The sequence below is a fragment of the Dama dama genome, chromosome 8, assembly GCF_033118175.1.
Source record: "Dama dama isolate Ldn47 chromosome 8, ASM3311817v1, whole genome shotgun sequence".
Lineage (NCBI taxonomy): Eukaryota > Metazoa > Chordata > Mammalia > Artiodactyla > Cervidae > Dama > Dama dama.
This window is the reverse complement of record NC_083688.1, coordinates 22,534,541-22,562,418: the sequence shown is the minus strand read 5'-3', so window position 1 is coordinate 22,562,418 and position 27,878 is coordinate 22,534,541. Positions and strand designations below refer to the sequence as shown.

At 36.2% G+C, this 27,878-nt stretch overlaps 1 protein-coding gene across 4 annotated transcripts in view; it reads right to left on the bottom strand.

Moving 5' to 3' along the window:
• Positions 1-27,878, bottom strand: part of CUL3 (cullin 3) — a 97,224-nt gene that overhangs the window by 28,641 nt on the left and 40,705 nt on the right. For all 4 annotated transcript variants that reach the window (XM_061148626.1, XM_061148629.1, XM_061148627.1 and 1 more), the window contains exons 3-5: positions 19,878-19,991; positions 1,829-1,989; positions 1,063-1,177 (exon numbers count right to left, since the gene is read on the bottom strand). In XM_061148626.1, the coding sequence (XP_061004609.1) occupies positions 1,063-1,177; positions 1,829-1,989; positions 19,878-19,991 (390 nt within the window). The remainder of the gene's footprint in view (positions 1-1,062; positions 1,178-1,828; positions 1,990-19,877; positions 19,992-27,878) is intronic.

Here is a 27,878-nt window from a genome sequence, read left to right as displayed (position 1 = left end):
TTTATTGGTAAGTGACAGAAAAATGTCAGGAGTCCCACATTTATATACATTCAATGGCTCTTAAAAATGACCTACTGTAGAGTAACTTAACTTTCTGCTTGTTTATTTTTATAAAGCTTACTACTGAAATTGAACAGTAAAGTTTTTACTGAGTCTACTTCAGCAGTACTACAAAGCTCCTACTATAAACTGCTCAGATGGTTGAGGCTTTCAGGAAGAATGCCCAATTACCATGACCCTATAGACTGTCTCGTCTGTCATGGTACTCATTGTTATTTCATTACAAATCAGTACTAGTTTATCCTTACTTTCGGCCATTCGGTTGGTTTGGGGTTTTATATACAGCTGCAAATTTGTATCTTATAATTTCCTCATCAATAGCTTTTAAGACATATATGTGCACTATGGGATCATACCTATTATCTAATCTATATTTATTTTACTAGTAAATTACCAAAAGCCTGAATAATGAGACTTCATTGGTGACGTACTGCCTATGAATTTATGGCAAATTACAGTAACATATAAATATTATAAAACTTAAGGTTATTCCTAAGTTTATATGTTTTATACATAAAATTTGTTAAATTTTTTTTTTTTTGATGGGGACCATTTTTAAAGGTTTAATTAAATTTGTTACAACACTGCTTCTGTTTTATGTTTTGTTTTTTGGCAGAGAGGCATGTGGGATATCAGCTGACTGAACCCACACCCCCTGCACTGGAAGGCGAAGTCCCGACCACTGAACCATTAGGGAAGTTCATATGCATGTAATTTAAAAAATCATAAAACAACAAAATCCTATAAAGCATTATCCTTCAATTAAAAAATAAATTAATTAAAAAAAATCATGTGTCTTAAGTCCAACCTCTTCAATTTATTTTCAATAAGCTCCTTCACTGGAATGTGAGCATGTAGGGTTGGTGTGCTGAAGGGTATAAAATTTGCACTCTTTTCCCCAATGGGCCTCAGGACAAAAAGGTCAAAGTGTTTAAATTAGTAACTATATTTGGTAATCTTAAGAACATCTTATAAGTATGTATTTATATCTTCACTGATTACCTGAAAAAACTCTGCAGACATTTCCAAAAAAGGAGCCTCAAAATCTTCTTCATAGACTGATCGTCCTTCGAGACCTAAAATCATTAACATCTGGCAAGCATTTCTTATTGCGCCTCTGTCAAAAGAAGTTAAACCACTTGATAATAAAAACACATTAAAGATTCACGTGAAACATGCAACAGAAGTAGCTAGGAAGACTTTCAGAACAACTTTAATGCAAGTGCTCAATCTCCCATAAGCAACCAATGTATACCATAAGAATTTAGAGCGATTTCAGTTGGAAAGCATACTGTATAGCTATTTATCTCTAGCTGTCCTCATGCTGCCGTAACTCAGAACACGACTTAACAAAAGGGGCGCAACAGTTCTCGGTCATCTTAGACTACGTTCGACATTTGTTTCTTCAAACACATTAAAAACAAATGCTAACCAAAAGCCTCTCAAAAAAAAGACAAAGAGACAAACACGTTATCAAATAGGAAAAAAGAAGAACAAAAATGTCAGCATTAAAAAATACAGGAAAAATCAAAAAAGATTAATGGTTGATTTGCTTCTTAAAGATATATTAAACAAAAGCTTAGGATGGTTTCTTCTAAAAATAAATGTGTGCTTTTCAGTTAAAATCTAGCTAATTTTGCTAACTGTTATATAAGGTTTTTGAGTATTTTCATAACATGCTAGACAAACTTAAAATTAAGACAGTGAATCAATTCTCAGGATATAACCACTAAAAACCGAAACCCAAAGAGTAGAAAGACTGTCATACCGGTCTACGACCTCTCCTTTCCGCTCCCTGGCAATCATATCCAACAGCGTTTGCCGGAGATGATCCCTAATACACCCATAGCGTACAACTTGATCTCGGAAAATAATTAATCCCAAATTGTAGACATTCTCCACATTATTTTGTTGTACATATACACGGTCCTGCAGTTAAAACAAAATCATAATATAAACATTAGTACAACCCTTGCGAACAAAAAAATAATCATTTTGGTTTACAAAAACAAAGGAAATAAAATTCCAAAAGTGGTCAATTTTTTAAGTGAGAAACACTTCAGGCAGCATGGAGTTTTCTAGTACCTCCCAAGTTATATAAAAGTTATACATAGTTACGTATTTACAATTTACAATGGCTACTGAAACAATGGCGATAGGTGAAGATCACCCATTTACCTTAAGTAAAAGGGAGGAAAAAAAGCAATCCACCCAGGGAGAGAGACAAGTCAGCAGAAAGGAGAGAGGAGAAAGGTAGACAGCAGGCAGGCAGGTCTTCCCTTTTCCCCAAAGCCATACCCTGCATGAACATGGTTCTTATTTTCCTAAATACGAAATACTAAATACTGTACCTGAAGGTGATATTCTTTAAATAAAACTGAGAGCTAAATGAAATAGAGATACATGTGACTTATTGGCTGCTTATTGGTAAATGTTGAAAGTTCCTAAATGCTTATAATAGAGCAGCATTCAGTACTACATAATTAAAACACCCCTGGCTAATGCCATTTCAGATTATTTACTAGCAGTCAGTCATCTTACTTTCAAGTTCTTACCAGCATAGTTACCAGTGTTTCACTTAATATAGCACAGATAATCCAAAATTATTGGTCATAAAAGTCTCGTTTTGTGAGATACTTAGAAATCTGTATTTACACCAAGATACACAGAAATAAAACTACTCTTTTTCATTCACAAAAGTATTAGTAACAGAATTCCATTCTGTTCTTAACCAGGATCTTTCTGGGCTTTGGTGGGTCTGGAAACTTCTGAAAATTTTAAAAACTGTTTCGTGTTTGTTCATATTAATACATAAGTATTTTGGAAAGAGTCCATAGCTTTCACCAGATTCTTAAAGGAATCTGTAATCCCCAAACAAGATCCACTAAACTGTATCTCTGAACTTTCAAAGAACACTGTACTAAAAGCAATACCAAATAAACTAGGAGGGAAACATGAACAGAAGTTCTATCACATAGGCATTAAATGGTACACACCATCTTTTTTCCCCCAATGGCAGGAAATGACAGTTCTATTTGTTTTTATGTAAAAATACAAATACACAAAATGCAAACATATAAAAATATTACAGTTGTACATAAAATATGCATTTACTGATGACCTTTCTAAACATTTTTATCTAATTTTTCATGAGAAGAATAGCCTCTCTTCACAGACACTATTCCTCCAACTTTCATTCATCTCAAACAATGGTCCATTCCTAATGGCTACAAGGAATGCTGCTCTTTCGTTAATCTTTGGTGCTCACTTTCTACATTTTATACCACATTTTTCAAACTGTGGTAGCAACTTCAGTTAAGTTTTCTTAACTTAAAATTTTCACCAGTCACTTCAATAAATTCCTGAATTTCACACTTCTTTCCTTGAGGTCTTAATAAGTTTCACATCCCTCTTTTTTAACAGACTCACTTGTACTGAAGCTTACTCACAATCTTCAGGTCCAACTCTCCCCCACCCTCCAGTATCATCCTGATTCTGGCCTACTTTTAAGCATAAAACAAAATGTATTCAATGAAAACTGACAAAAACCTAGTTAATTCATAAAGCAATGAGAATTATTTTTATTATAAAAAGTCACTCCAATTAAAGCATAAATTATTTATAAATTTGATTTTTTTCAATTTTGAACATAAACTTCTATGGTACAGAATCTGTACCAACTACAGAATCACTCTTACCCAATGTCACCAAAACCAGTAACTGATTGATTAAAGTGGTGAAACAGGAAAACCATTACATACATACATACATACACATACCCCCCCCCCAACACTTGAACCTTAAACATTTTATTTTAAAACATGTGTGTGTTCACTAAGATACTTTTTATTTGAACACGAGTCCTGTGTTTAGAGGTCAATGTTGTCTTTCTCAAATATACTCATTCAGTATAAATTGTCTAGCACTTCCACTTTCAGTTTTATTAAGATGGATCATGACCAGAGACAACCATGAACCAATCTAACTGTAAAAGGCCTTCTAAATTTTTAGTTTCCACCCTAGACCTTTAAATTGCCAAATAACCCAATATTTAGCAATTTGCCTTTGTCAAGTCTTTCCAAAACATTCAATCTAGTCTGCCAAATAACAAACTGTATTGTTTTACACACTATTCTATTGATTGACACAATATAAAATTATGTAGAAACAAGTACAATTAGTATAAGCAAGTTTAAAAACAAATACACTGACTCTCAGTAAGGAAAGCTCGACTGAAAAGAACAAAACAGAGAAGATACACTGAAAAGTAGAGGGACAGTGCTGAGAGAACGTTTATCAATCAGGCTTTTCACAGCTAGAGCAGAAAGTACTGTCAATTCTGACAGGTGCTGTTAAGCGGGAATGTATTACATGCCTCTGTGACCATCAGCACATCTTGAAGGAGATTCATAGCATAGACATACATAATACATATTAGCAAATTTAACATATACCTTCTAAAATACCTCTTTCTTAAGAAACCAAATGTTTCTAATTTAGGCTAAGAGAAATATCAAAGAACTAGATCAGATTTTATTGGTTTTGGTGAAAGGCAATTACCTTTAAGAATTACACAACAAAAGATGCAGCAATGTAACCGTCAGAGTAAATTAAAAGTGTTAAAGTGAAAAATTTTAACATTCCCCCTTTTGGCTTTATTGTAGTTAATTTATATGCCATAAAATTCACTCATTGTGACAGTATGGTTCAATAATTCACAGTACATTTCTATACTGTGTAATGACTGCAATAATCCAGTTATAGAATATATTTCCATCACTAAAAAAAAAAAAAAAAAAAAAAATCCCTCCAGCCCTTCTGGAACTTCAATCGTTACCATGAGCACCTCTGCTTTTTTTTTTTTTAGAATTTCCTTTCCTGGACATTTCATAGAAGTGGAATCATATAATACGTAATCTTTTGAGTCTGATTTTTTACTAAGCGTAAGACTGCTAAGGTTCATTAATGTAATACATATTAGTATTCCATTCCTGTTCAGTGCTAAATAGTATTCCACCGCATGGATATTCCACATTTAGCTTACCCATTTATCAGCTAAGGATATCTGGGGCTGTTTCAGTTTACCAGTTTTTTCCAGTCTACTACAGGTAACGTTGCTATGCACACTTGGGTACAATCTTCTTGTAGGATGTATGCCTTCATTTTTTTTTTTTTTTTGATAGATTTCTATGAGCAGAAGTATTGGGCCACATGGAAATAGCCAAATTGCTTTCTAAAGTGGACATGTCAGTTACAGAATTCTTCTTAAGATCCCTGGCCCTACCATTAACTGCTGGTGTGACTTTGAGTAAATCATTTATCCACTCTGGTCCTGGGTAACACAAAGGGCTGGTAAAAACACTCTCTAAAACTCTGATTTCCTTTGAAGCTTAACTCTCTGATCAAAACTTAGCATATACTAGGGATCAAGACATGTACCACTATTACTCCTTTTCTTTCTGTTAGTCTCCTCTGGCCTGGGTTTTTCCCTTCTCAATCCTAAACACGGTGATGCTATCATTCTATAACCATATGGTCTATAGAACCTGCTATCTTGAGTCTTCTGGCAAAAAGACAGAAAGGGAGCCTGGTGCAGCTGATAAGCTCTTCAGGTATATTGCATACAGAGACGAACAATGCTTCAGAGTAAAAGAAGCCAGGTATAATGGGAACACATGGCTGGGGTATTCAAGGAAATCACACAGAATTTACATCCATGGAAGATGACTGAGGACAAGGGAAATACTGATGCTAAACTCTATCTTTCAACGTGAGACTGTCAAGGTGTATATAATGATCATAATTAAATGACATAATATTAAGAAAACCTGTTAACCCTGAAATTTGACTATGGATACCAGAGAACTAATAAATACAGAAGGAAAACCTGCAACCTTGAGCGTGGCTACTTAAAATCAGTAATACCAAATGGTCATTTATATTGTTTGGTACATGTGATTGATAGCCATCAAGCAAAATAAAAGCTACACATGCACACATCTAGGTGTTTACATGTGCATGAACAATAACGCACGCACACATTCACAATAAACTTGTGATCTGCACATGATAAATATTAAAATATTTACTGAATGAACATGCTAAATCTTCTTTTCACTGCTTATTAGGCACTATCAGAAGGACTTCAGCCTGTGGGTACACAAGAGCATCTCATAACAGATTCTAATAGGAATCTTTGTTAAAAAATAAATGGCTAACTTTATGTTAATACAGTATCTATTTAGCTGTAATCATTTAAATCACTGCAGGACTTTTTATTTTGTATATATGTGTCTGTGTGATATTTAATTTTACCAAAATGTAATTTGTATGAGTTCACTTCAATCAGTTATCTACTAGAGAGATGAGCAGAGGTAGAAACTTGGTGGTTGCTTCTATTTGACTTTTTAAAGCCAAAATACAGGCATTCTGAATTCGAAAATGTTCTGAAAAATCCATGTTTCATCACTACAGAGATAAAACTACATTTAAAATCACTATGGTTCCCTCTCAGGAACTGCTATTCCTACGCCAAGCAAACCTTTTCCCCTTAACTGATGGCTTCACCAAGACACCTAATTCACCTCGATACCTAAATATCTAACTAATACATAAAAGGTCAAACTCAGAATGCAAAAGTATTCTCAGATGGTCCAAGACACACTATGCCAATAAAAAAAAAAAAAATTTAGGAAAGCTAAATCTATCTATGCAAAGTCAAGGAATGACTGTGTAAGTGGGCTAAACAGTTTCATAAGTCAGGGATACATAAAAATAAAACAGTAACAAAAATTTGGTAATGAAGTTCAAAAAGTAACTCATACTATTTAATTTACCCACAAGAAATGGTTTGGGAAATATTTTTAATCAACAGTCATCATGTCACGAAAAAGCCAAGGAAAGAACAAATTATAAGCTCTTTCAGTATTATTCATATCTAGTCTCACTGAACAATGTTTTCTTATTTAAGATTAAATGGGTACTCAGGGAGCAAATTCTAACCTTTGGGTAATATTCAACTCTGAAAACTTAGTACTACAAATATATATACAACATTCCTTTGCCTCAATTTTAAAATTTAGGGTGGATCTTCATCATTTTTTTGCTTCAAATTCCAGTAGTTCAACACTTTTGATAACAACACTAAGGAACTAGGGGCAGTTATGGTTTAGTACTCATCAGTCTACACTTCCTTGCTTGATCTCACTTATGACCAATGGCAGCTCTTTAGGCAAAGATCACTTTTTGAATCGAAGTGAATAGCTCTGAAAGTTGGTTTATCAAGTACATTGTCAAGATGGTTAATAAAATTTAATTTTTCTTTCACTTTTCTGTCCTAGAGGCAAGATGACCTATAACTGCTTTCATTTATTTTTTTTTTTTACAAGAGAATAGAAAAATAGGAATGTAAATTAGGTTAAAAATCTTTATAAATACTAAATATTTATCCTACTCATCAGCTAGAGGTAAATCCTGAAAAATTAACTCATTTAAAAGAAAACACACACACAAGAAAATACCGCTATAACAAGTAGCTACTGTAAATTTGAACGTACTTTCCCAAATTTAATCACCAGGCAATCTTTTACCAACAAGTAATAAATTTAAGTGTTTCCAGAAACAGGGCTCACTTTCTAACCATAAGTTAAGATGGTTTAACACAATGAAGATAGAAATAGAAAATTTAAAAACAATACAAAAATCCAGAAAAGCAACAAAAAGATTCTACGGCAGAGTTTACAGTAGGAGTAAAAAAGTCTAATCAGAGCAACCTTTGAAGAAGTGTCCCAATATTTTTACAGAATGCTTGTGTCTGATTACACTGCTGAAAAGGCATCCATAAGATATGAAATAGTAAACTGCCCAGAAATGTTACTGGTTAATTATGGATAAAGTGAATGAAAAAGCACAGAATACAGTGTCCAAAAACCTGGCTTGAAAACTTAGCTGCACAACTAAAGTTCAAAGTCATAGACTCCACCAATATAAAATGAGCCCCAATCTCCCTCTTGGGAATGTGAAGGCCATTTAAGGCTGTGCAGCTGCAAGAAATTCTATCATTTAAAAAAGTCTTTTTACTAAATTTGTTACAATATCGCTTCTGTTTTATGTTTTGGTTTTTTGGCCATGAGGCTTGTGGGATCTTAGCCCCCTGAGGAGGGATGGAACCCACACGTCCTGCATTGGAAAATGAAGTCTTAACCACTGGAACGACCAGGGAAGTCTCGAAGAAATTCTTCTTCAAAATAATTCCCGTTCATCTCAAGAACCGTACCTTATGATATGTGACAAAACACACCCCTAGTCATGTTTCTCTAAAGCTATATAAATTGTACCAAATCACAAAATAAAAGCACTGTTTCCTATTCCAAAATTTCACCAATGTAATGGTGGGGAATAAAGCAACAACACTAGAATACTGTCCCTATTAGAACGATGAGAGTTTTAATAATGAGATTATAAGATTTTTAGAAAAGAAGACCTGTATCAGAGAAGAGATATAATTCAGTGTTTATAAGCACAGATTTATGAGCCAGACAGGCTGTCTCGATCCTATCTCTACCATTTACTAGGTGTGACCTTAACATCTGTGTCTGTTTCTTCAATATAAAATAACACCTATCTCAAAAAGCTATTATCATGTACTTTCACTTATCATCTTGAAAGAATACCCTTTATAAAACAAACTCCTTTGAAAATAACTATAAAAGTAAGCTACAATAATACCACCTCACAGCCATCAAGATAGCTACTATTAAAAAGGAATAATAATTCAAAAAGACACATGTACCCCAATGTTCACTGCAGCACTATTTACAACAGCCAGGACACGGAAGCAACCTAGATGTCCATCAACAGATGAATGGATAAAGAAAATGTGGTACGTATATACAACAGAATATTATTCAGCCATAAACCGGATTGCAATCAAGTCATTTGAAGTGATATGGAAGAACCTAGTGGCTGTCATACAGAGTGAAGAATCAGAAAGAGAACAACAAATACTGTATGTTAACACACACATATATAATCTAGACTCTAGAAAAATGATACTGATGAACCTATTTGCATGTAGAGAATGAACTTGTAGACATAGCAGGTACAGGAGAGAGTGGGATAACGAGACTGCAGCGCTGACACATATATCTTACCGTGTGTAAAACAGACAGCTAGCAAGAAGCTGTTGTATAGCAAAGAGTTTGGCCCAGGAGGAAATATACAATGTACACATACAGCTGATTCACAATGTGGTACAGCAGAAATTAACACAATATTGTAGAACAACTATACTGCAACTTTAAAATAAAAGGGAAAGAAAGGAAAAAGAACAAGCGCATAGAGAGAATATGGAGAAGTTGGAATTCTTGAATATTGTTGCTGGGTATGTAAAACTGTTCAGCTGCTATGGAAAATAAGATGGTAGTTACTTAAAAATTAAGAATAGAATTATCATGTAATCCAGCAATTCTACTGTCTGGGTTTATACTCACAAGAAGGGTCTTAAAGAAATATTCTTACACTCCTATCCATAATTGCTGCTGCTAAGTCACTTCAGCGTCCGACCCTGTGCGACCCCATAGACGGCAGCCCACAGGGCTCCCCCGTCCCTGGGATTCTCAAGGCAAGAACACTGGAGTGGGTTGCCATTTCCTTCTCCAATGTGTGAAAGTGAAAAGTGAAAGTGAAGTCGCTCAGTCATGTCCAACTCGTAGCCACCGGATGGACTGCAGCCTACCAGGCTCCTCCATCCATGGGATTTTCCAGGCAAGAGTACTGGAGTGGGGTGCCATTGCCTTCTCCACCTATCCATAGCAGTGTTATTCAAAATAGCCAAAGGGTGGGAAAGAAATCCAAGAGACCACTGACTTGCGCATGGATAAGCAACTGTAGCATACCCATATGACTGAGTATTAGCCTTAAAAAGAAAGACAATTTTTAAAACTGACGTAACACATTTCACGTGTAAACATTATGACTTCTGTATACACTACAACCTGCTCACCAACAAAAGTTTAGTTTCACCATCTTGCCTTACCCCCACTCCCCTTTCCCTCTGTAAACCACTAATCTGTTAAGGAAAGAAACTCGGACTCAGATTACAACATGGATGAAACTTAAGTTGCAAAAGGACAATATTCTATGATTCCACTTTTATGAGGTAGCTAGAATGGGCTAATTCATAGTCAGAAAGTACAGTGGTGGAGACCAGGGGACTGAGGAATAGGGTGGGGGGAATGAGGAGTTACCATTTAATGGGTATCAGATTTTAGTTTTGCAAGATGACATTCTAGAGATGAGTGGAGGCAATGATAGCTGTGCAACGTATGAATGTACTTAACATCACGGAATTTCAACTGTGCACTTTAAAATTTTTTATGTTATATGTATTTTAAAATAAAACAAACAAATACTGTTTAAAAGCATCCAAGAGCACCAAAAGCCACCTGGATTTGAGGGACCAGGATTCTGGGAAAATGGCAAGTATACTGAGAGGAGTCCGATATTTGCTTTCACACATTCCCTTGGGTCATCTGTTGTTATCACAATAATTGGAGGCCAAGCAGAAAGTCATAGGTGGAATGGCTATCAAGTAGCTAAGGCTTCTGAGGCAAAAGTCTAAAGAAAAGAACCAAAGCTGTGCAAGCAAACTTCATTGAGACTTTTACTGACACACCATCTAAGCATGGATGAGACACCAAAACTCCAAACAGAAAGCAGCGCAGGCAGACTAAAGAGCTGAACAGACTGCTGGAAGACGTGCAGGCGGGACAAGTCAGTATTACCTCAGGCACAGCAATGTGGAGATCAAACCGGTAAACAACTCAAGGCTTTTGACTGAGACCCCACAAGGGTTTTTTCCTGTGAGTAAAATATGGTCTGAAGAAAACAAAATGCAAACTAAAAATAGATCAACCTTAACAAAGGCTAAAAGCCAGTTTCATCTAGATTATGGTGATCTGCCCATACTGTGCCTGTCTGCCGGAAGAAAACTGCATTTCCTAAGAAGGAAGGTTATCATCACTCAGGGCCTCCACAAATTTTCATATACAATTTTGGAAAAGTTACCAGGTCTGTCCCCAGCACAACAAAACAAACACCCCAGGATTCAATGTCTAAAAACTAAGAGGAAAAAGCCCCAGGAAGTCAAAGTATTCTACACTCAAACTATCCAGAAGTGTTTAAGAACAAACCAACGACGAACAAATATAAGTAAACTGTAAGTCAAGGGTCTGTGTTGTAATCTCTAAATCCCTAAAACAATAATAATAAAAGCATATATAAATAATAACTAATGGGGGGAGGGGGTATAGTAATAAAACGTACTTGACTCACCTAAAAGAAGGAAAGAAAACTGAAAGAAAAAAATTAGTAAAGAACAGATGAGACAGACAGAAAAAAGAAAACCACAGTAGGATGGCAAACATAAACCCAAATTTGTCAGTAATCACATTAAATGCAAAAGAACTACATGCTTCATTTTAAAAACAAAGATAATCAGATGGGGTTAAAAAGCATGTTACTGTTTGGTACTTACAAGTGACATACCTTAAATATAAGCAGACAAAAAGGTAAAAAGCAAAGAGTGGGATGAAGTTTGCTATGAAAACATTTATTATAAGAAACCTCATATTAATACTAGACAGAGTAGTCTTTAAACAGGAAGTATTACGAAAGATAAAGGATATTATCCTAAATTTATATTCACTGTGTAACAAAACTTCAAAATATATAATCTAAAAGGAGAAATAAGACCCAAATCAAATCTGAAGGTTTTAGTATTTCTTGGTATTTGATAGAACATGCAGACAAAAAAATTAGTAAAGACGTGTAAGATCTGAACTTGATTAGTAAACCTGACCAACTGATAAATACACAACACTTTCTCCAACAACTGCAGATTGAAAAACTGAAATCAACTGAAATTAAAAACTTCTCTTCAAAGACACCATTAGGAGAAAAGACATATCTAGAATGAAAGACAATATCTCACAATACATTTATTATTTGATGAAGTATTTTTATCCAGAACTCTCACAAATTTTTTAAAAAATCAGAAAATCCACATTAAAAAAAAAATGGGCAAATGCGTAGTTTTATTTTGTTATACATAAGTGTTCATCGTTCAGTCATCTCTGACTCTTTGTGACCCTATGGACTGTAGCCTGCCAGGCTCCTCTGTCCATGGGATTCTCCAGGCAAGGATACTGGAGTGAGTGCCATTTCCTTCTCCCTGTTATAAAGTGTTTTAAAAAAAATTAAAAGGGGACTTTCGAATTAGTGGTTATAATAACTGCTGTAACTGCTATAGTATATCATATTTTTGCTGAATTTCTAACTATTCTAATAATAATGGTTTTAAATAACTTCTGATGACAGGTATCTAAATCCTTAGAAAAGCACTTCTTTAATGAGAATTTTACTGTCAGATTCAAAATTTTAAAGTGAGAAAAGAAACAGTGCTAAAATTTCAAATATGCTTTCATAGCTTACACTTGGATCATTGATAAAAATCACTTTTCTTAAATTATAGGCTTGGGAAAACAGGATTATTTACCCAAGTGCGATGTCCACATCATAAAATTGCCCAATGACAGAAGAAATTGGAAAAAGAAACCCAGTTGTTTAGAATAGTGTTTGATACATAATACATATTCACTGCATACCTGCTGAATCAATTTATCCACATAAGCAACAAACGTGAATAAATGTTAGCTCAACTCTGTGTAAATAAACTATCATAAACATATAAGTGTGTGTGTGAGTGCGTGTGGAGAAGTCTCCTTTATTGACAAAAGTTTCATCTCCCTTTCCTACACCAAGATATCTGTGCTCTGTGACTGCACCTCCACAGGACCTACCCATGATGGATTAATACCTGCTTGCCTTCTCCCTAAACTCAATGTCATGGATTGCTACATCATCACTGCACAGACGCAAACACAGTTCACAGGGCATAAGTAATCAAAAGTGTTTATGGTTCTACTAATTTGCTGTAAGGGGAACTTAAGTGGATGGCAAGGAAGAAATCCTAACTATCAAGCCCAATACTCTTAACCTTTACAGTATTTATGATGTTGCCCTGGTTTTATTTTACATAAAGGCCCAGTACTTAGCTTTTGAACTAACCATAAAAAGATGCCAAGGTATTATATTATCAGTCACAAATGCAAAAACTAGAGCACATATGGGGAACCTGTCTTGTACAGGCCCTTCTTGCAAAAGAAGTTAAAGAAAAAAAAAAAAAAAAAACTGAAAAAGTGTGAAGCTTAACAGCCCCAAAAGCCACATCCTATTTTCTTCTAAGATATCATTTTGAAAGCAGAGAAAGTACCAAGAAGACTTAAACAACCTATCTGTGCTCTTCTAGAATACAGCTGTTTTCAAACTTTTCTCAGTGCTCAATCTAGAATACAGTAAAGAAGAAATTTTTTTTTGAATCTAAAAAGTACCAAAATCTACAAAAAAAAATGCAAACTCTCAAATTCTGTGATCTCCATGTTCTCATCCTATCTTCTGGTATCCAAGGACATAGAAATCCTTGGTAGCTTTAGCAAACAGCTTATATTATCTCTCAACTTGGTTCCTTCATATCTATCACCTCTGATAACTATAATTTTCATAATAATGACCAATTTGACACACTCCTTACAGATGCCTAAATTTTCATCTCCCATCTTATCAGGATTCCCTTCACCCACATATTGAGATGGACAGACTTTCAGCCTCATCATTAGAAGACCTCAAATATCTCTGTTATTAAAGATCCTCTTTTTCCTCCCACCTCCCTGTGTACATTTCAACAGCTCCTCACTTCAACTACAACTTCAGGTCTACTGATCCCTAACACCGAATACTTGTTTCCTGGGAACTTGTGATTCAGTTGCCCCCTTCTGAAAACAGCAAAGATTGACAATCAACAATTTTAACAATGCTACGACCTTAGAATTCTTCCCTGTACCCAATAAGCCAAATTGAATTAGTAGGTTTTCCTTAGCTTTTGAATATTTTTCTCTGAGACGGCTAAGTCCCGCCAAAGAAAGTATGAAGGCTACTGACTGCCATCACTATACAAACTTTGTGCCAACTTAAATTATCCCCTCACAATTACAGATGATCCACTTACATGGCTGACCCAGCACAGGGGATATTCCAAACCTCCCCGAGTGTTAGTTTCCTATTGTTGCTGAACAAATGACCAGCTTCAGTACCTCGTTTACTCTCTAACAGTTCCAGAGTTGAGAAGACTGAAAACAGTTTCAGTAGGATAGATTACGATGTCAACAGCACTGGTTCTTTCTGGAGGCTCTGAGGGGGATTCACTTCCCTGTCTCTTTCAATCTTTAGTGGCCACCTGTATTCCTAGGCTGTAGCCCCTCTTCCATCTTCAGAGCGGATCACTCCAATCTCTGTGTCTGTCATTATACTGCCTTCTCTTATTCTGACCCTCCTGCAACTCTCTTATAAAGACCCTGCAGCAGGATAACCTAAGACAATTATCATCTCCTGATCCTCAACCTCATCACCTCTGCAAAGTTCCTTCTGCCATATATAGTGACAATCTCTAGGTTCCAGAGATTAGTCGTGGGCGTATCTGGGAGTCTATTACTCAGCCTACCACATTCCTCAGTACCTCACATGCTTCTGCGACCTATTAACTGACTGTTGCATGTTCTACTTTATTAAGGAGACCATCCTCAGCTTCTCTCCTCTTCAAAAAGTTCTTCCTACATTCCACCTCACCTCTTTACCCATCCTAATGACTTTCCTAATAACTCACAGAAGTAGTGATCCATTTTTTCCCTGGGTCAACTCTCCCTCCATGACTTTGAATTTATAGCATCTGGTCTTTAAGGATAACCTCAATAGAACTGTATTTTTGTTATTTGTAAAAATGACTGGGAATATAGATAAACAAGTAAAAACATGAAAATATCTTTAAAAATCATCACAGAGTTTTATGCAGAAAATTCTTCTATTAACCTTCCATACCACAGTAAGAAATGCTTTCCTATTTCTTTTGACATGAATTCTAATTGCTCCAAAGTAATCTACAGAATGCCAGCCATACATTTAATTTTCCCCTTGATATTATAGCTATTTTGTAGTTTACAGGGGGAGAAATGCATGAATATTAATATACCTGTGGATTATTTTGATAATTAAAGCTATTATATAACCTATAACAAATTTTCTTCATAAAATTAAAAAACTGGAAAGGAAACATACTAAGTAGCCCCAAATCAATCTTAGAAGTTTAACATGTTAACTTTTCTTAAAGAAAAGGATGAATTAAAAACAAAGCAGGTTACACACTCCAACGCTTTCAGGGACAAAACAGGTAAATTAAGTCTCAAATGTTAGAAAAAATATAGTAGCAGAATCACATGTTCCATTTTGAGATATGTGTACACTTTTTCTTTCTAGAATGCTGAACCTGCCAACAACAAAGTGTTCAGGGACAAATTTCAACCAACAGCTGCCTCCATGTAACCTGTGATTCCATTTTCACTTTCAAGAGCCAGTGTTTCCCACGATATCTATACACTGAGGCTTGTGCAGGGCATTTTAGACACAGACATCTCCCTGTCAGAGTAAAAGTCAGCTAGCTGAGGAGGAGGAAGGTGGTAAGACAGTGCAGCATCTTCTCTTCTCCCATGAGCCTAAGTTCTAAAAATCCAACAGTCAGAGCCAGTATTCACAGGAAGAAGAAATCTGTCTAGGTGTATGTCTTATGTAGCAGGTAAAGTGATCTGATAAGTCTGGAATGAGGGTAAAAACTTCATAGAAAATAATGGAGATGTCAATATAAAAAAAAATCGGGGGGGTAGTTTTTGGAAAATTAGAAGAATTTATCTTGATTGAAGCACTGGTTACACATGTGCATACATGTGTCAAAAATAACTTTGTACACTTTAGTTCTGCACTTTTCAATGTTAATTGAAATTAATTATACTTTAAATTTAAAAAACACTTATTTAATTAAGCCCAGAATACTACACATAAAAAGGCAAAATGAAGAGAATGAAGGATGAAAGAATTATACCTATGGAATATGAAAATACATTATCAACACTTTAACCTCTTTCTAAACCTAAAATTTTGCATTTTTAATTAGCATTTTGAAAAAAAGCACTATCTATTAAAAAACGTGTATAGTAATTCTGAGATGTAGTGAGTGCCCAGGCTGCGCAGGGGGCTGTGCCGTGTTGGAGACAGAGCAGTGACACAAACCCTGTCCCATCCCCACCCCTCCCAGTCCAATCTAGCGGGGAAGAGAGGCATTAAGCAGCTGTTAGTAATGATAAACACTACAGAGGGCGCAGCGCTAGGCACAAGGAGAGCAGCTGGGGCCACGGGCAGTACAAAGCATGGAGCAAGGAACGCTTACCAGAAATCCAAGCAAAGCCTTAAAGGATAAGTAGGAACACATGACAAAAGTGAGGAAACATGGAAACATTTCCCGACAGAAGACAGTGTGAAGATTCCAAGATGAGAGAGAAGGATGAGAAAGAATCATGCACTTTAAAGTAATAATTCTAGGAACAATGTGAAAAAGAAGAGACGGGAGCATGGTGAATGTTGTATGACTAGCTACTGAGAAATCAAAGTGCTCTGGTTTTGAGTGGCAGATATGAAAACAGAGAAATTATAGATTCTAGAAATACATGATGTAGGAAAAAAGGGAGAAGAAACTGACAAGAATAATTCCCAGGTTCCTGTCATGACCAAATGGAATAACACTGATTATTAGCTCACTTGGAAATGCCAAGTTTGAACTATTTCTAGACACTGAAGGGAGCCACCAGCTAGATCAATGAATTTACAAGTCTGAATCTCAGAGCATGAGACTGGAGAGATAAGGTGGGAATCATTTGCACAGAGGCACTACAGAGAGTCAAGGTAAGTAAATACCATGTACCAGGAGAGGGAAGCCTAGGTTAAGCCCCAAGAATGGCTCTATTTTAAGGGGCAAGAAGAGAAAGAAGAGTGACTGAGAAGAAACAGTCAGAAAGGCAGAGGCATACCAAGGGAGTACTTGATCACAGAAATTAAGGACCCAACCATGCCAGAATAATAGTCGTCAAGTGTGCCAACGCTGCTGGAAAATCAAGGCAAGTGAGGATAAGCGGTGAGCTTTGCTTTCAGAGATGTGCAGACATTGTGATCCCAGTAGGAGCAAGACAGAAGAGCTGAGGTAGAAGCGTGACTGAAACATACTCAAAATGAACGGTGGTGGTTTAGTCGCCAAGTCGTATCTGACTCTTGCGACCCCATGGACTTTAGCCCACTAGGCTCCTCTGTGCATGGGATTTCCCAGGCAAGAATACTGGAGTGGCTTGCCATTTCTTCTTCCTGGGGATCTTCCCGACTCAGGGATTGAATCTGAGTCTCCTACACTGCAGGCGGATTCAAACCGAGGAGAAAAAGAGACACAGCAAGTGTCAATACTTCCTATGAGAAATTTGGCTGTGAACAGCAATGGGAGATCCTGGGCGGCAGTGGAGGGGTCCAACAGAAAATTTAGCGGGATATTATTCTGAGAAGAAAGAGGCAGAAAACAGACAGAAACTTGCAGACTCAGAGGCAACAGATGAATACAGCTTCCACCTGATGCTTTCTCTTTCTCTGAAAGGCAGAAGATGAGATTGTTTACTAAGAGTAAGGGGACCAGCAGGATAGCATTTTTAGGACCAGGCTTGAAGAGAAATAATTGTTTCAAAGTGGTAGAATGAGCTGACTAGACAAAGAGTGAGACTTCTGGGCAGCGTGGAATGTCAATAGAGGAAGTTTATGAAAATGGACACAGTACAAGGTTTCCCAAATGGGGTTTCTACCAGCAGAAGCCCAGGGAAGACAAGTGGCTGGGTTTATCCAGGGCTGTTATACTACCAGATGGATTTGATGAAAAGATGAAGGGAAATAATACTACTAATTTTTACTGAACACAATACTACAGTCCAGGCCATATAAGTGCTTCACGTGAAGGGCTCCTTTAAGCCTCATGACTACTCTACCCATGAGTACAATATTATTTTCACTTTATAAATGAAGCTAAGGAATAATAATTAGTTCCTTGATTACGATAATTAGTTCCCTGACTACAATCACATAACAGCTAGGATTCAAAGTCTGAGATTTCTTTTGTGCCCCTGCCAACAAAAAATGTAGTGTATGTGCTGAAATAAAATAGAAATTTTAAAAAATCATATGGTATAAAGAATAAGTATATATTATTTCAAAATACTCCTTTTATCAATAGAGCAATGGACTATAAAATCACAAGTGATTTTCTATCTCAGTGTCTGTGTTGAAACTCAGACTCAACAAATCTGGAACTTAAAGACAGCAATAAGCGAAGTCATTTCACATTTAAATTCTAAACATTATGGTATGTTTTCACAGGCTACCTCACTTACCTCAAAATGTCCACATTAAGATAACTATTGTGAAGAGGAAAATGAGGCTCAGAAAGGCTAAATAATCTGCTAAATCTTTTCCCAAAACCGTGAAAAATGAAGTAGCCCCTCTTTGACCCTCTTGCCAATCAGTTCAGTCACTCAGTCATGTCCCACTCTTTGTGACCCCATGGACTGTGGCACTCCAGGCCTCCCTGTCCATCACCAACCCCCGGAGCTTACTCAAACGCACATCCATCGCATCAGTGATGCCATCCAACCACCGCATCCTCTGCCGTCCCCTTCTCCCGCGTTCAATCTTTCCCAGCATCACAAATCCTGGGGTAACAGGCCTGATTGAATTCACTCAGCAGAACAAAAAATTTTATAGTTCTTTGATCTCATTGGAAATTCTTTTCAAAGACTGCCTCATTCTACCAAGTAAAGAAACTAGGATCCACTCTTACCATTACAACTAATTATCAAAAACTAAAGAAACTGAAAACAAAAATTCCAAAGCAGAGAGTAAAATCTTGGGAGAAAATCATTAAGTTCAATTCCCAAACATAAGTCCAATTCCCAAAGATAAACACTGAAGAAACAAGCTACTGGGCTTGAAGATTCTGCAGACATAATTAAGCTTGACGAATATTGGTAATTGTATTTTTTTTTTAAAACCTGAGTTTTAATCTCCTTGAAAGCTATTAAACAGTCTAGCTCAAGTCAATGTTTTCCTAATTGTTTTGATCAACAAGGTGTTTTTTTTGAATGATAAAAACAAAAAAGTTATACGTGAAAAAGGGAATACATATCTGAAGAATAATACATACGTGTGTGTGTGTGTGTACACATATACACAAACATCCCTAGAGGAGGAAATGGCAACTCACTCTAGTATTCTTGCCTGGGCAATTCCATGGACAGAGGAGCCTGGTGGGCTACAGTCCATGGGGTCACAAAGAGTCGGACATGACTGAGCACACACGCACACTATTAGGAGAGAGAGACGGCAGTTGCTAAGAGTACAGTTATTACAAAAATATTTGCATTAATACAGTATCTCCTGTAACTGAAAACATAAGGACATTAGGTAAAAATATGCAAGAGAATATTTAGCTTTCATCTCTCATGTTGTCACTCAACTCCCCTCACTCAAAGAGAGATGGGCTTTTCAGTATTTCCCATATTGAAGCGTAAGTGCTAGATATTGAGAAAAATATTACATCTTTTCCCTTCTAATAATTAAGTATATGAACAACTAAGATTTTATTCATATAAGCTGAAGTTGGCCCTTATGACATAAACGGTATTAAAAAAAAGAAGAAAAGCTTTCCACAGAGTTGTACCAACTAAATGTGACAGAAAAAAAGATACTGTGTTTTGAAATGCTTCAAGGAAAAACAACAAAGCTCTACTTACCATATACATTAGTATGTCTCTAATCATCACCATAGCTGTCTGATGATCATTCCAAGCTTGATTTAGCGTTTGAAGAAAGTTGTTATTCAATGAATTTAGTACATCTTCTCGCACCTATTAACAGAAGGGTTCATTACAGTTTGTTTATACACCCAACACACACTCATATGTATACATGCACATTATCTGTTCAACAAAATAATGAAGTGAAATCTTTGATTTTAAATCAAAGAAACATGTTACAGACCAGCAGAAATATTTTAAGCTATAATATAACCTATATACAGATAACTAACAAATGCGTTTTGTACAGTCCAGACTGGTCTCTTGACCTCCAGAATCATAAAGCAACCTCCTGGGCATTTCTCAACCCTCCAATGATGTAACTTGTCAGCATAAAATCCTAAAGACTTACAAAAGAACTACAAAGGTGCCACAGAACTGGTCCCTGGCTATATCACTCCAATTAAACTTCCTATTACACTATGCCTTCCCCATCTTTGAAAAATGGTCAGAAACACTGATTTTGGAGTCAAACTACCTGGGCTTGAATCCCAGTTCCCCGACTAGGAGTGCAACCTTGGGTAAATTACTTCATCTCCATGCTTCAGTTTCCTCACATCTGAAACAGTATCCATTTTATAGGACTGTCACTTGAAATACACATAAGACAGCGCCTAACACTCAATGAGCATAAAATACATTAACTTAATGTACTCCAGCCACCATGAAGCTGCATACTGCAGATGTGCTCTGCCATCTCCTCTGCTGGGTTCACACAGCTCACTCCCCTCCTTCTCTTCTGCTCAAGTTTAACCTCCACAAAAAGGTCTTCCCTGACCATCCTGTTTTAATACCAAGACCTCTACTTCTTCAGCCTACACTTTGTTTTTCCTCCCAGTACCCGTCACTCATTACCAGTATGTTACATATTTATCTGTTTATTACTGCTCCACGGCAGCTGGGCTTCTCTCTCCTCCGTTGTGTACCTCCCACATCTACGACAGTGCCTGGCGTATGAAAGACCCTTTATTTCATCCCCACCCTCCAATACCATGATTCACCTCCAACAAGGTCATAAGTTCTTTCACCATATCTGCCTTTGCATAAAGTTCCTTCCAGTCTGAAATACCCTTTAAAGGCAATTCTGATAAGAATTCAGGAATTTTTTTCCACAATCCGCAAGTATATTCACACCTTCTCTAGTAAAGGTTACTGACCATTACGTCTTCCTGCTATGTTATCAGTCCAATGGAAAAATTCTTTGACTAGGAAACAGAATCTAGACTCTGGTTTTAGCTTTGTCATGAAGTACTGCATCTGTCCTCTAAGCTCCTATGACACTTTGGAACTATTAACGCCAGTTTTTAAAATCCAACCAATCGTCCACGGTCCACCTCAACTCTCAGTAACTCTAGCCTAAAGCGACATTTTTTTTTTTTTTTTTTTTAATTTCTAAACATTCTTCACCATAGATAATCTACAGCAGTGGTTTAACTTTTTTAGGCTGGGAAGAAATCTGAAGTCACAGTGCTTTCTGACACCTAAAACTCAAATTATAAACACATGTAAATAAAAAGTCATTGTGTATTAGAACTAGAATAAAGTGATTTTAAGTGCCAAAGATTAAAAACACACACACACATTATTCTCAACACATAGTAGACAAAGCTGAAGCTGAGAAAATTGTAATTTATTTTTTCTTACATGAAGAGGAAAAACAGTGGGAGATTTTACTGTTGGGACAATTAATCTATTCTACCAAACATACAGTATGAAAACCACTAGTCTATACCACATAATTCAAAATTGTATCATATACTCTTGTTCACAAGACTCAGCTACTTGACTTCAAATATATCATGAAGAGATTACTCCATAAATATGTTGACAATATTAAAAGTGATAAACATCCATGTCAGTTGACAGTATTATGTTAAACACTTTCATGCAGTGGTAAAACCTACTTCAAGTAATTAAGACTACCACACATCATATGCAAGCTCCCATATGCTAAACAAACAAAAAAACCCAGCAAGCTGAAAATGTACCTATTTACAAAATTCTTCATCAAGCTTCATATTCTTTCACTGACCCTCTAAATTCTGAGTAGCAATTAAATTAAAATCATGACAACACTAGAGAAACTGTATTACACATTCTAAACACCAGAAAATCTAGAAATTAATCATTTGAAAGGATTTAAATGAAAATATTCCCTTTGTTATAAAATCAAGTTATATGTTAACTCTATTTATAAAGTCATTCTGATTTTGGAATGCAAAAACGTGCTTGGTATATTAGCTGAATAAATGAAAAATTTACCTATTAAATTTAAAAGCTATAAAATAAGGCATGTTTTCTAAAGTCACTAATTTATACACTAAAAATATTATCAGCAAGTATAAGATACTGCCTTTCAGCAAGATTAAAATGCAATCAGCCAGCACAACGTGTCATAAATGATAACACTGCTTTATTTGCATTATACTTCAAAAAATTATCCTCACAAATCAGTAATAGTGAATTCTACTTAGTAGAAAAGAAGTTGCTATTAAGAGTTAATTTTGTTATATTTATTTTTGAATGATCACACACACAGACATGATTAAAAGATGAAAGATAAATGCCCTTAAAAACACTTGCTGCAATCATCTCTTATTCAGATCACTCTATGAGCAAGAAATTGTCCCTCTAAAACTGTTTCAGAAAAATATCTTTGTACTGATACATGAAAAGTGAAAGATTATTTGTCCAAACATACAATAAAATGGTAGGAATGAGATGAAAATTTAATGTTTACAAAGATCAAAACAGGCTTTTTCAAGACTAAGCTGGCATATAAAGCAAAATACACAACGTGACAAAAGATTTAACCTTTATCTTACAAATTATTAACGTAACAGTACAGAAAGTTTGAAACAGAAAGTGTGGGATATGTAACATTATTAATCTCACACCCTACCAAAACCATAATTAGTTTTTGCACTAGCAAAGGCAAAGGGGAAGAAGAACCCTGAGATAAAGGTGGTACCAGAACCAAAGGGTCCTGCCAATCATACTGTGACCAGATCCATTACTTTAAAAATCTACATGAACATTATGCAGATGAAGAGTTGGAATGTGCAGAATGAGACGATGAAGAACAAGTAACAAGACCATGGAAGCTGAGCGCAGGATGATGTACCAGCTGTGACAAGAGGCTAAAGTAGTAACTGAAAACTGATGACTATGCAAAGCATCTAGCCTTGCAAAGGATAAAGCAAGACACAGTAATTTAAAACAATAGATCATAAACCTGGCAAAGAGACAGAATCCTACAGAGACTAAGAGATTTCAATCAAGAGAATGAGAAGATAAGACAGACTGGAAGAAAATATTTACAAAAGACACACACACCTGATAAAGGACTGTTACCCAAAATACACGAAGAATTTCTAAAACTCGGCAAAAGAAAACCACCCAGCTCTTAAAACTGGCAAGACCAGGACACCTCACCAGAAAGATATTCAGATAGCAAACAGGCATATAAAAAGATGTTCAGTCTGAGTTAAAATAACAATGGGATGCCACCACACATCTATTAGAATGGCCAAAATCCAAAACAAGGACACCACCAAATTTGGTGAGGATGCAGAGCAACAGAACACTCAATCACTGCTGAGAGGGATACAAAATGATACAGCCACCTGGGAAGACAGTGGCAGTTTCTTACAAAACTAGACATACTCTTACTATGTGATCCAGAAAATTATGCTCCCCAGAATAAATACCAAAAGAGTTGACAACTTATGTCGCCATAAAATTCCCCACACTAATATGTTTACAGCAGCTTTACTCGTAACTGCCAAAACTCATAAGCAAACAAGATGTCCTTCAGTAGGTGAATAAACAAACTGCGGTACATCCAGACAATGGAATATCACTCAGCGCTAGAAAAAAATGAGCTATCAAGCCCATGAGAAAAAAAAAAAAGATGCAGAGGAACCTTAAGTACATACTACAACGTGAAAGAAGTCAATCTGAAAAGGCTACGTACGATATGATTCCAACCACATGACATTCTGCAAAAAGCATAACTAAAGAGACTGGAAAAAAAAAATCTGTGGCTGCCAGGGCTTAGGGTGAAAGGAAAAATGAATATGCAGAGTATAGAGGATTTTTAGGGCAGTGAAAATATTGTGTATGCTATTGTAATGGTATTTCATTACACAGTTGCCAAAACGTATAGAATAAACAACACCAAGAATAAACATCATGTAAATGATGGACGGCAGGTGATAATGATAAGTCAGTGTAAGTTCAATATTGTAACAATCGCACCACTCTGGCAGGGATGCTTGTGGTGGGGGAAGACTGTACATGTGTCAGTGGGCATACAGGAAATCTCCATACCTTTTGCTCAATTTTGTGTGAACCAAAAACTGCTGTAAAAAATAAACTCTATCTTAAAAAGCTTCTCTGGTAGCTCAGATGGTAAAGAATCCACCTGCAATGCAGGAGACCTGGGTCAGGAATATCCCCTTAAAAAGGAAATAGCAACCCACTCCAGTATTCCTATCTGGAGAACTCCATGCACACAGAACAGCCTGGCTGGCCACAGTCTCATGGGGCCGCAGAGGTGAACACAACTGAGAGACTAACACACAAAAAGTCGGGGGCCCACACAGGATCTAAAAGAGAACCTGGGTATTCTTGTTTTTAAAGAGCTACCCAGGTGATTCTGATGTAACAGCCAGGATTAGGGGACCACTGACTTAAAGAGCCACACCAGCGATTTTTGTTCCTTCCCTGTGCAAAAGTTCCTCAATACGAATGTTTTTATATAGTTATAATAATAATCATCATACTATATGTGGTTCTAAGTCCGGATCTTCTTAAGCCATCGTTAACATTCAACATTAACCTTTACTTTAGGAGACAAATTTCTTGCTCTATCATTTCATTTCCAAAGCACCACAGTAATTCAAAGAAAATGGGTATGGCAGAATGAAATGTAAGAAAAAAAATGTCATCTGAGATTTAAACAATTTTCAACCTAACACCAAAAGCATGAGCCATAAAAGAAAAAAAACGATAAAATGGGCTCCATCAAAATTGAAATCTTTTGTTCTGCAAGTACTGTTAAACCAATTAAAAAGACAAACTACTGACAGGGAGAAAGTATCAAATGACTTGTACCAAGAATAAAAACAAAAAACCCCAAACTCTTACAACTCAAGAAAGAAAGCAAACAGAACTTTTAAATGGGGGAAAGACACTCAACCAAGTAAGATATAAAAAGGCAATGTGGCACATGAAAAGATGTTAACCAACCTTAGGTAGGAAGGAAAGGCAAATTAAAAGCATGATGAGATACCACTACACACCCCCACGAGAATGGCTACCATACTGACAGTGTCAAGTGCTGGCAAAGATTCTGAACAGCTAAAACTTTCATACATTGCTAGTGTGGATACAAATGGCACAGTCCCACAAGAAAGCAGTCTGGCAGTATCTCATGAAGTTAAACACACACTCACCACATGACCCAGCAATCCCACCCCTAGGGATTTATCCTAGAGAAAGGAAAACCTGTATGCACACAAAAACTTGCACAAAAATGTTCACAGCAACTCTATCACAACCAGAAGCAACTATACAACCCAAATGTCTTGCAGTAAGTAAACAGGTAAATGGATAAGCAAACTGATACGCTGATAACAAGAGAGTATCACCCAGCAATAACAAGAAACAAACTACTGATATACACAACAGACTGGCTCAATTACAAAATAATTATGTGAATGAAAGAAGTTAGTCTCAAAGGCTACGAACTGTATGATTCCATTTCTCTAACATTATTGACAAAACAAAACTACACTGACAGATCAGTGGTTGCCAAGTATTAAGAGTGGAAGAAGGATGTTGACTACAAAGGAAAAACAGAAATTTTCTGGGGCTGAAGGATATTCCATACTGACTGTGATAGCAATTACATAAACCTATACATGGGCTAAAATTCACAGAACCATACATGAAATTAAAAGGTTAATTTTATTGTATATTGATTTTTTAAAATTTGCAACGTTTATGTTCTCAAATTGGGTCCTGTTTCATTACTGTTATTATTTACATAAGCAATGATGCCACAATCATTATTCAAAAAAGCAACCTGAATGCCAATGAAGAATCATTATTTTGAGTACACCAACCTTTACTGAGGCCTCTGCAATAATTCAAATGGACATACTACATCCTCCACTTCTGTGAACACAGCTTTCCCTTTCCTTTTTATTACACCCTCAGCAAAGATTAAAGTGGATTAGTAAATCAAAACAAAACCTTTATTTTTCAATGCCATAACATAAGTTTACTGTGTTCAATGATAAACTGACATCCAAGCTGTAAGAAATACATCCTCAAATCAATCAAATTACTGATGAGGGGAAGAAGGTGGAAAGGGTATGACAGGAGAGGCTAACAGGTAGGAGCATGAGTGGGAGCTGAAAAGACAGACAAGGAGGCTGACCTTGGGCCAGGAGCTCATGGCTAAAGAGCTGAAGGATATTAATAATCTATACATTAACTCCCCACCCTCTAACACACACACATTTATTTTTAATCATTAATTAAAACTTTTTCACCCTCTAAGTTTAAATGCCTAGGGCAAATCCCAGCGAGCCAATCCTAATGTCTAGGTAACACCAAGAAATTTTATCAAGTAAAAGTAATAATTAAGATTTTAATTCTCAACTTTACTGAAACCAGAACTGAGCCATATAATTAATGATGATATGGACTACTGAAAAGGACTTTCTTTTTTAAAAATCTTCAAACTCAGGACAAAACTTAATTCCAACATAGATAAACCTCTGAAAAATACAGACATTTGTATTTGACACTATTTACACCATGTATTAAAAACATCAAATGGTACATGAATAATATGGTGCACGTGCTTTAAAAAAAAAAAAAGAAAACATTTAAGGGTACCACAGAGACACTATCATGTTAAGAGGTGTGACTTCTTAGAAATCTGGAGCATTTCAGTGTTCACCCAGGAGCTAAACAATCAAATTTGTATTTGCAGTTACCCAGGGCAGTTACAAAATAGGACTTTGACTAAGTTACTTAACCTATATATTCTGTAGTTCCTCTTCCTATAATATGACAGGTTGATCAGATCAATGGCACTCATGCAATGCCTTAGAACCATTCCAGGGTGGGCTGTTTCCCCTAATTAATATGATTTATACTGGTTTTGTGTGATTTTAAAAGTAGGGTTTTCCACTGTTTTTAAAATATAGGCATACATTGAAGATACCATGGTTCTGATTTCAAACCACTGCAATAAACCAAGCACTGAAATAAAGCAAGTCACACAAATTTTGTTAAGGCGAGTCTCATGAATTTTTTGGTTTCCTAGTGCAAATTAAACTTACGTTTACATTATATAGGCTATTAAGTGGGCAGTAACATTATGTCTAAATAAACAATGCATATCTTAATTTTAAAATACTTTGATGCAAATAAACGCTAACCATCATCTGAGTCTTCAAAGTGTTATAATCTTGTTGCTGGTGAAGATCTTGCCAAGGTGTTGATGGCTGCTGACTGATCAGGGGTGGCTGGTGAATGCTGGGATGGCTGTGGCAATTTCTTCAAATAAGATGACAATGAAATGTGCCACATGAATAAACTCTTCCTTTCAACAATGATTTCTCTGTAGTATGCAACACTGTTTCACGGCATTTTACCAACAGTAAGAAGTGGAGTCAGTCCTTTCAAACCTGCTTCATCAACTAAGTTTATGTAACAAACCCTTTGTTGTCATGTCAACAGCCTTCACAGTATCTGTACCAGAAGTACATTTCATCTTAAGAAACCATTTTCTTTGTTCACCCATAGGCTTCCCTGGTAGCTCGGCCAATAAAGAATCTGCCTATGATGCTAGCAACGCAGGAGATGGAGGTTCAATCCCTGGCTCGGGAAGATTCCCCTGGAGAAGGGAATGACAAC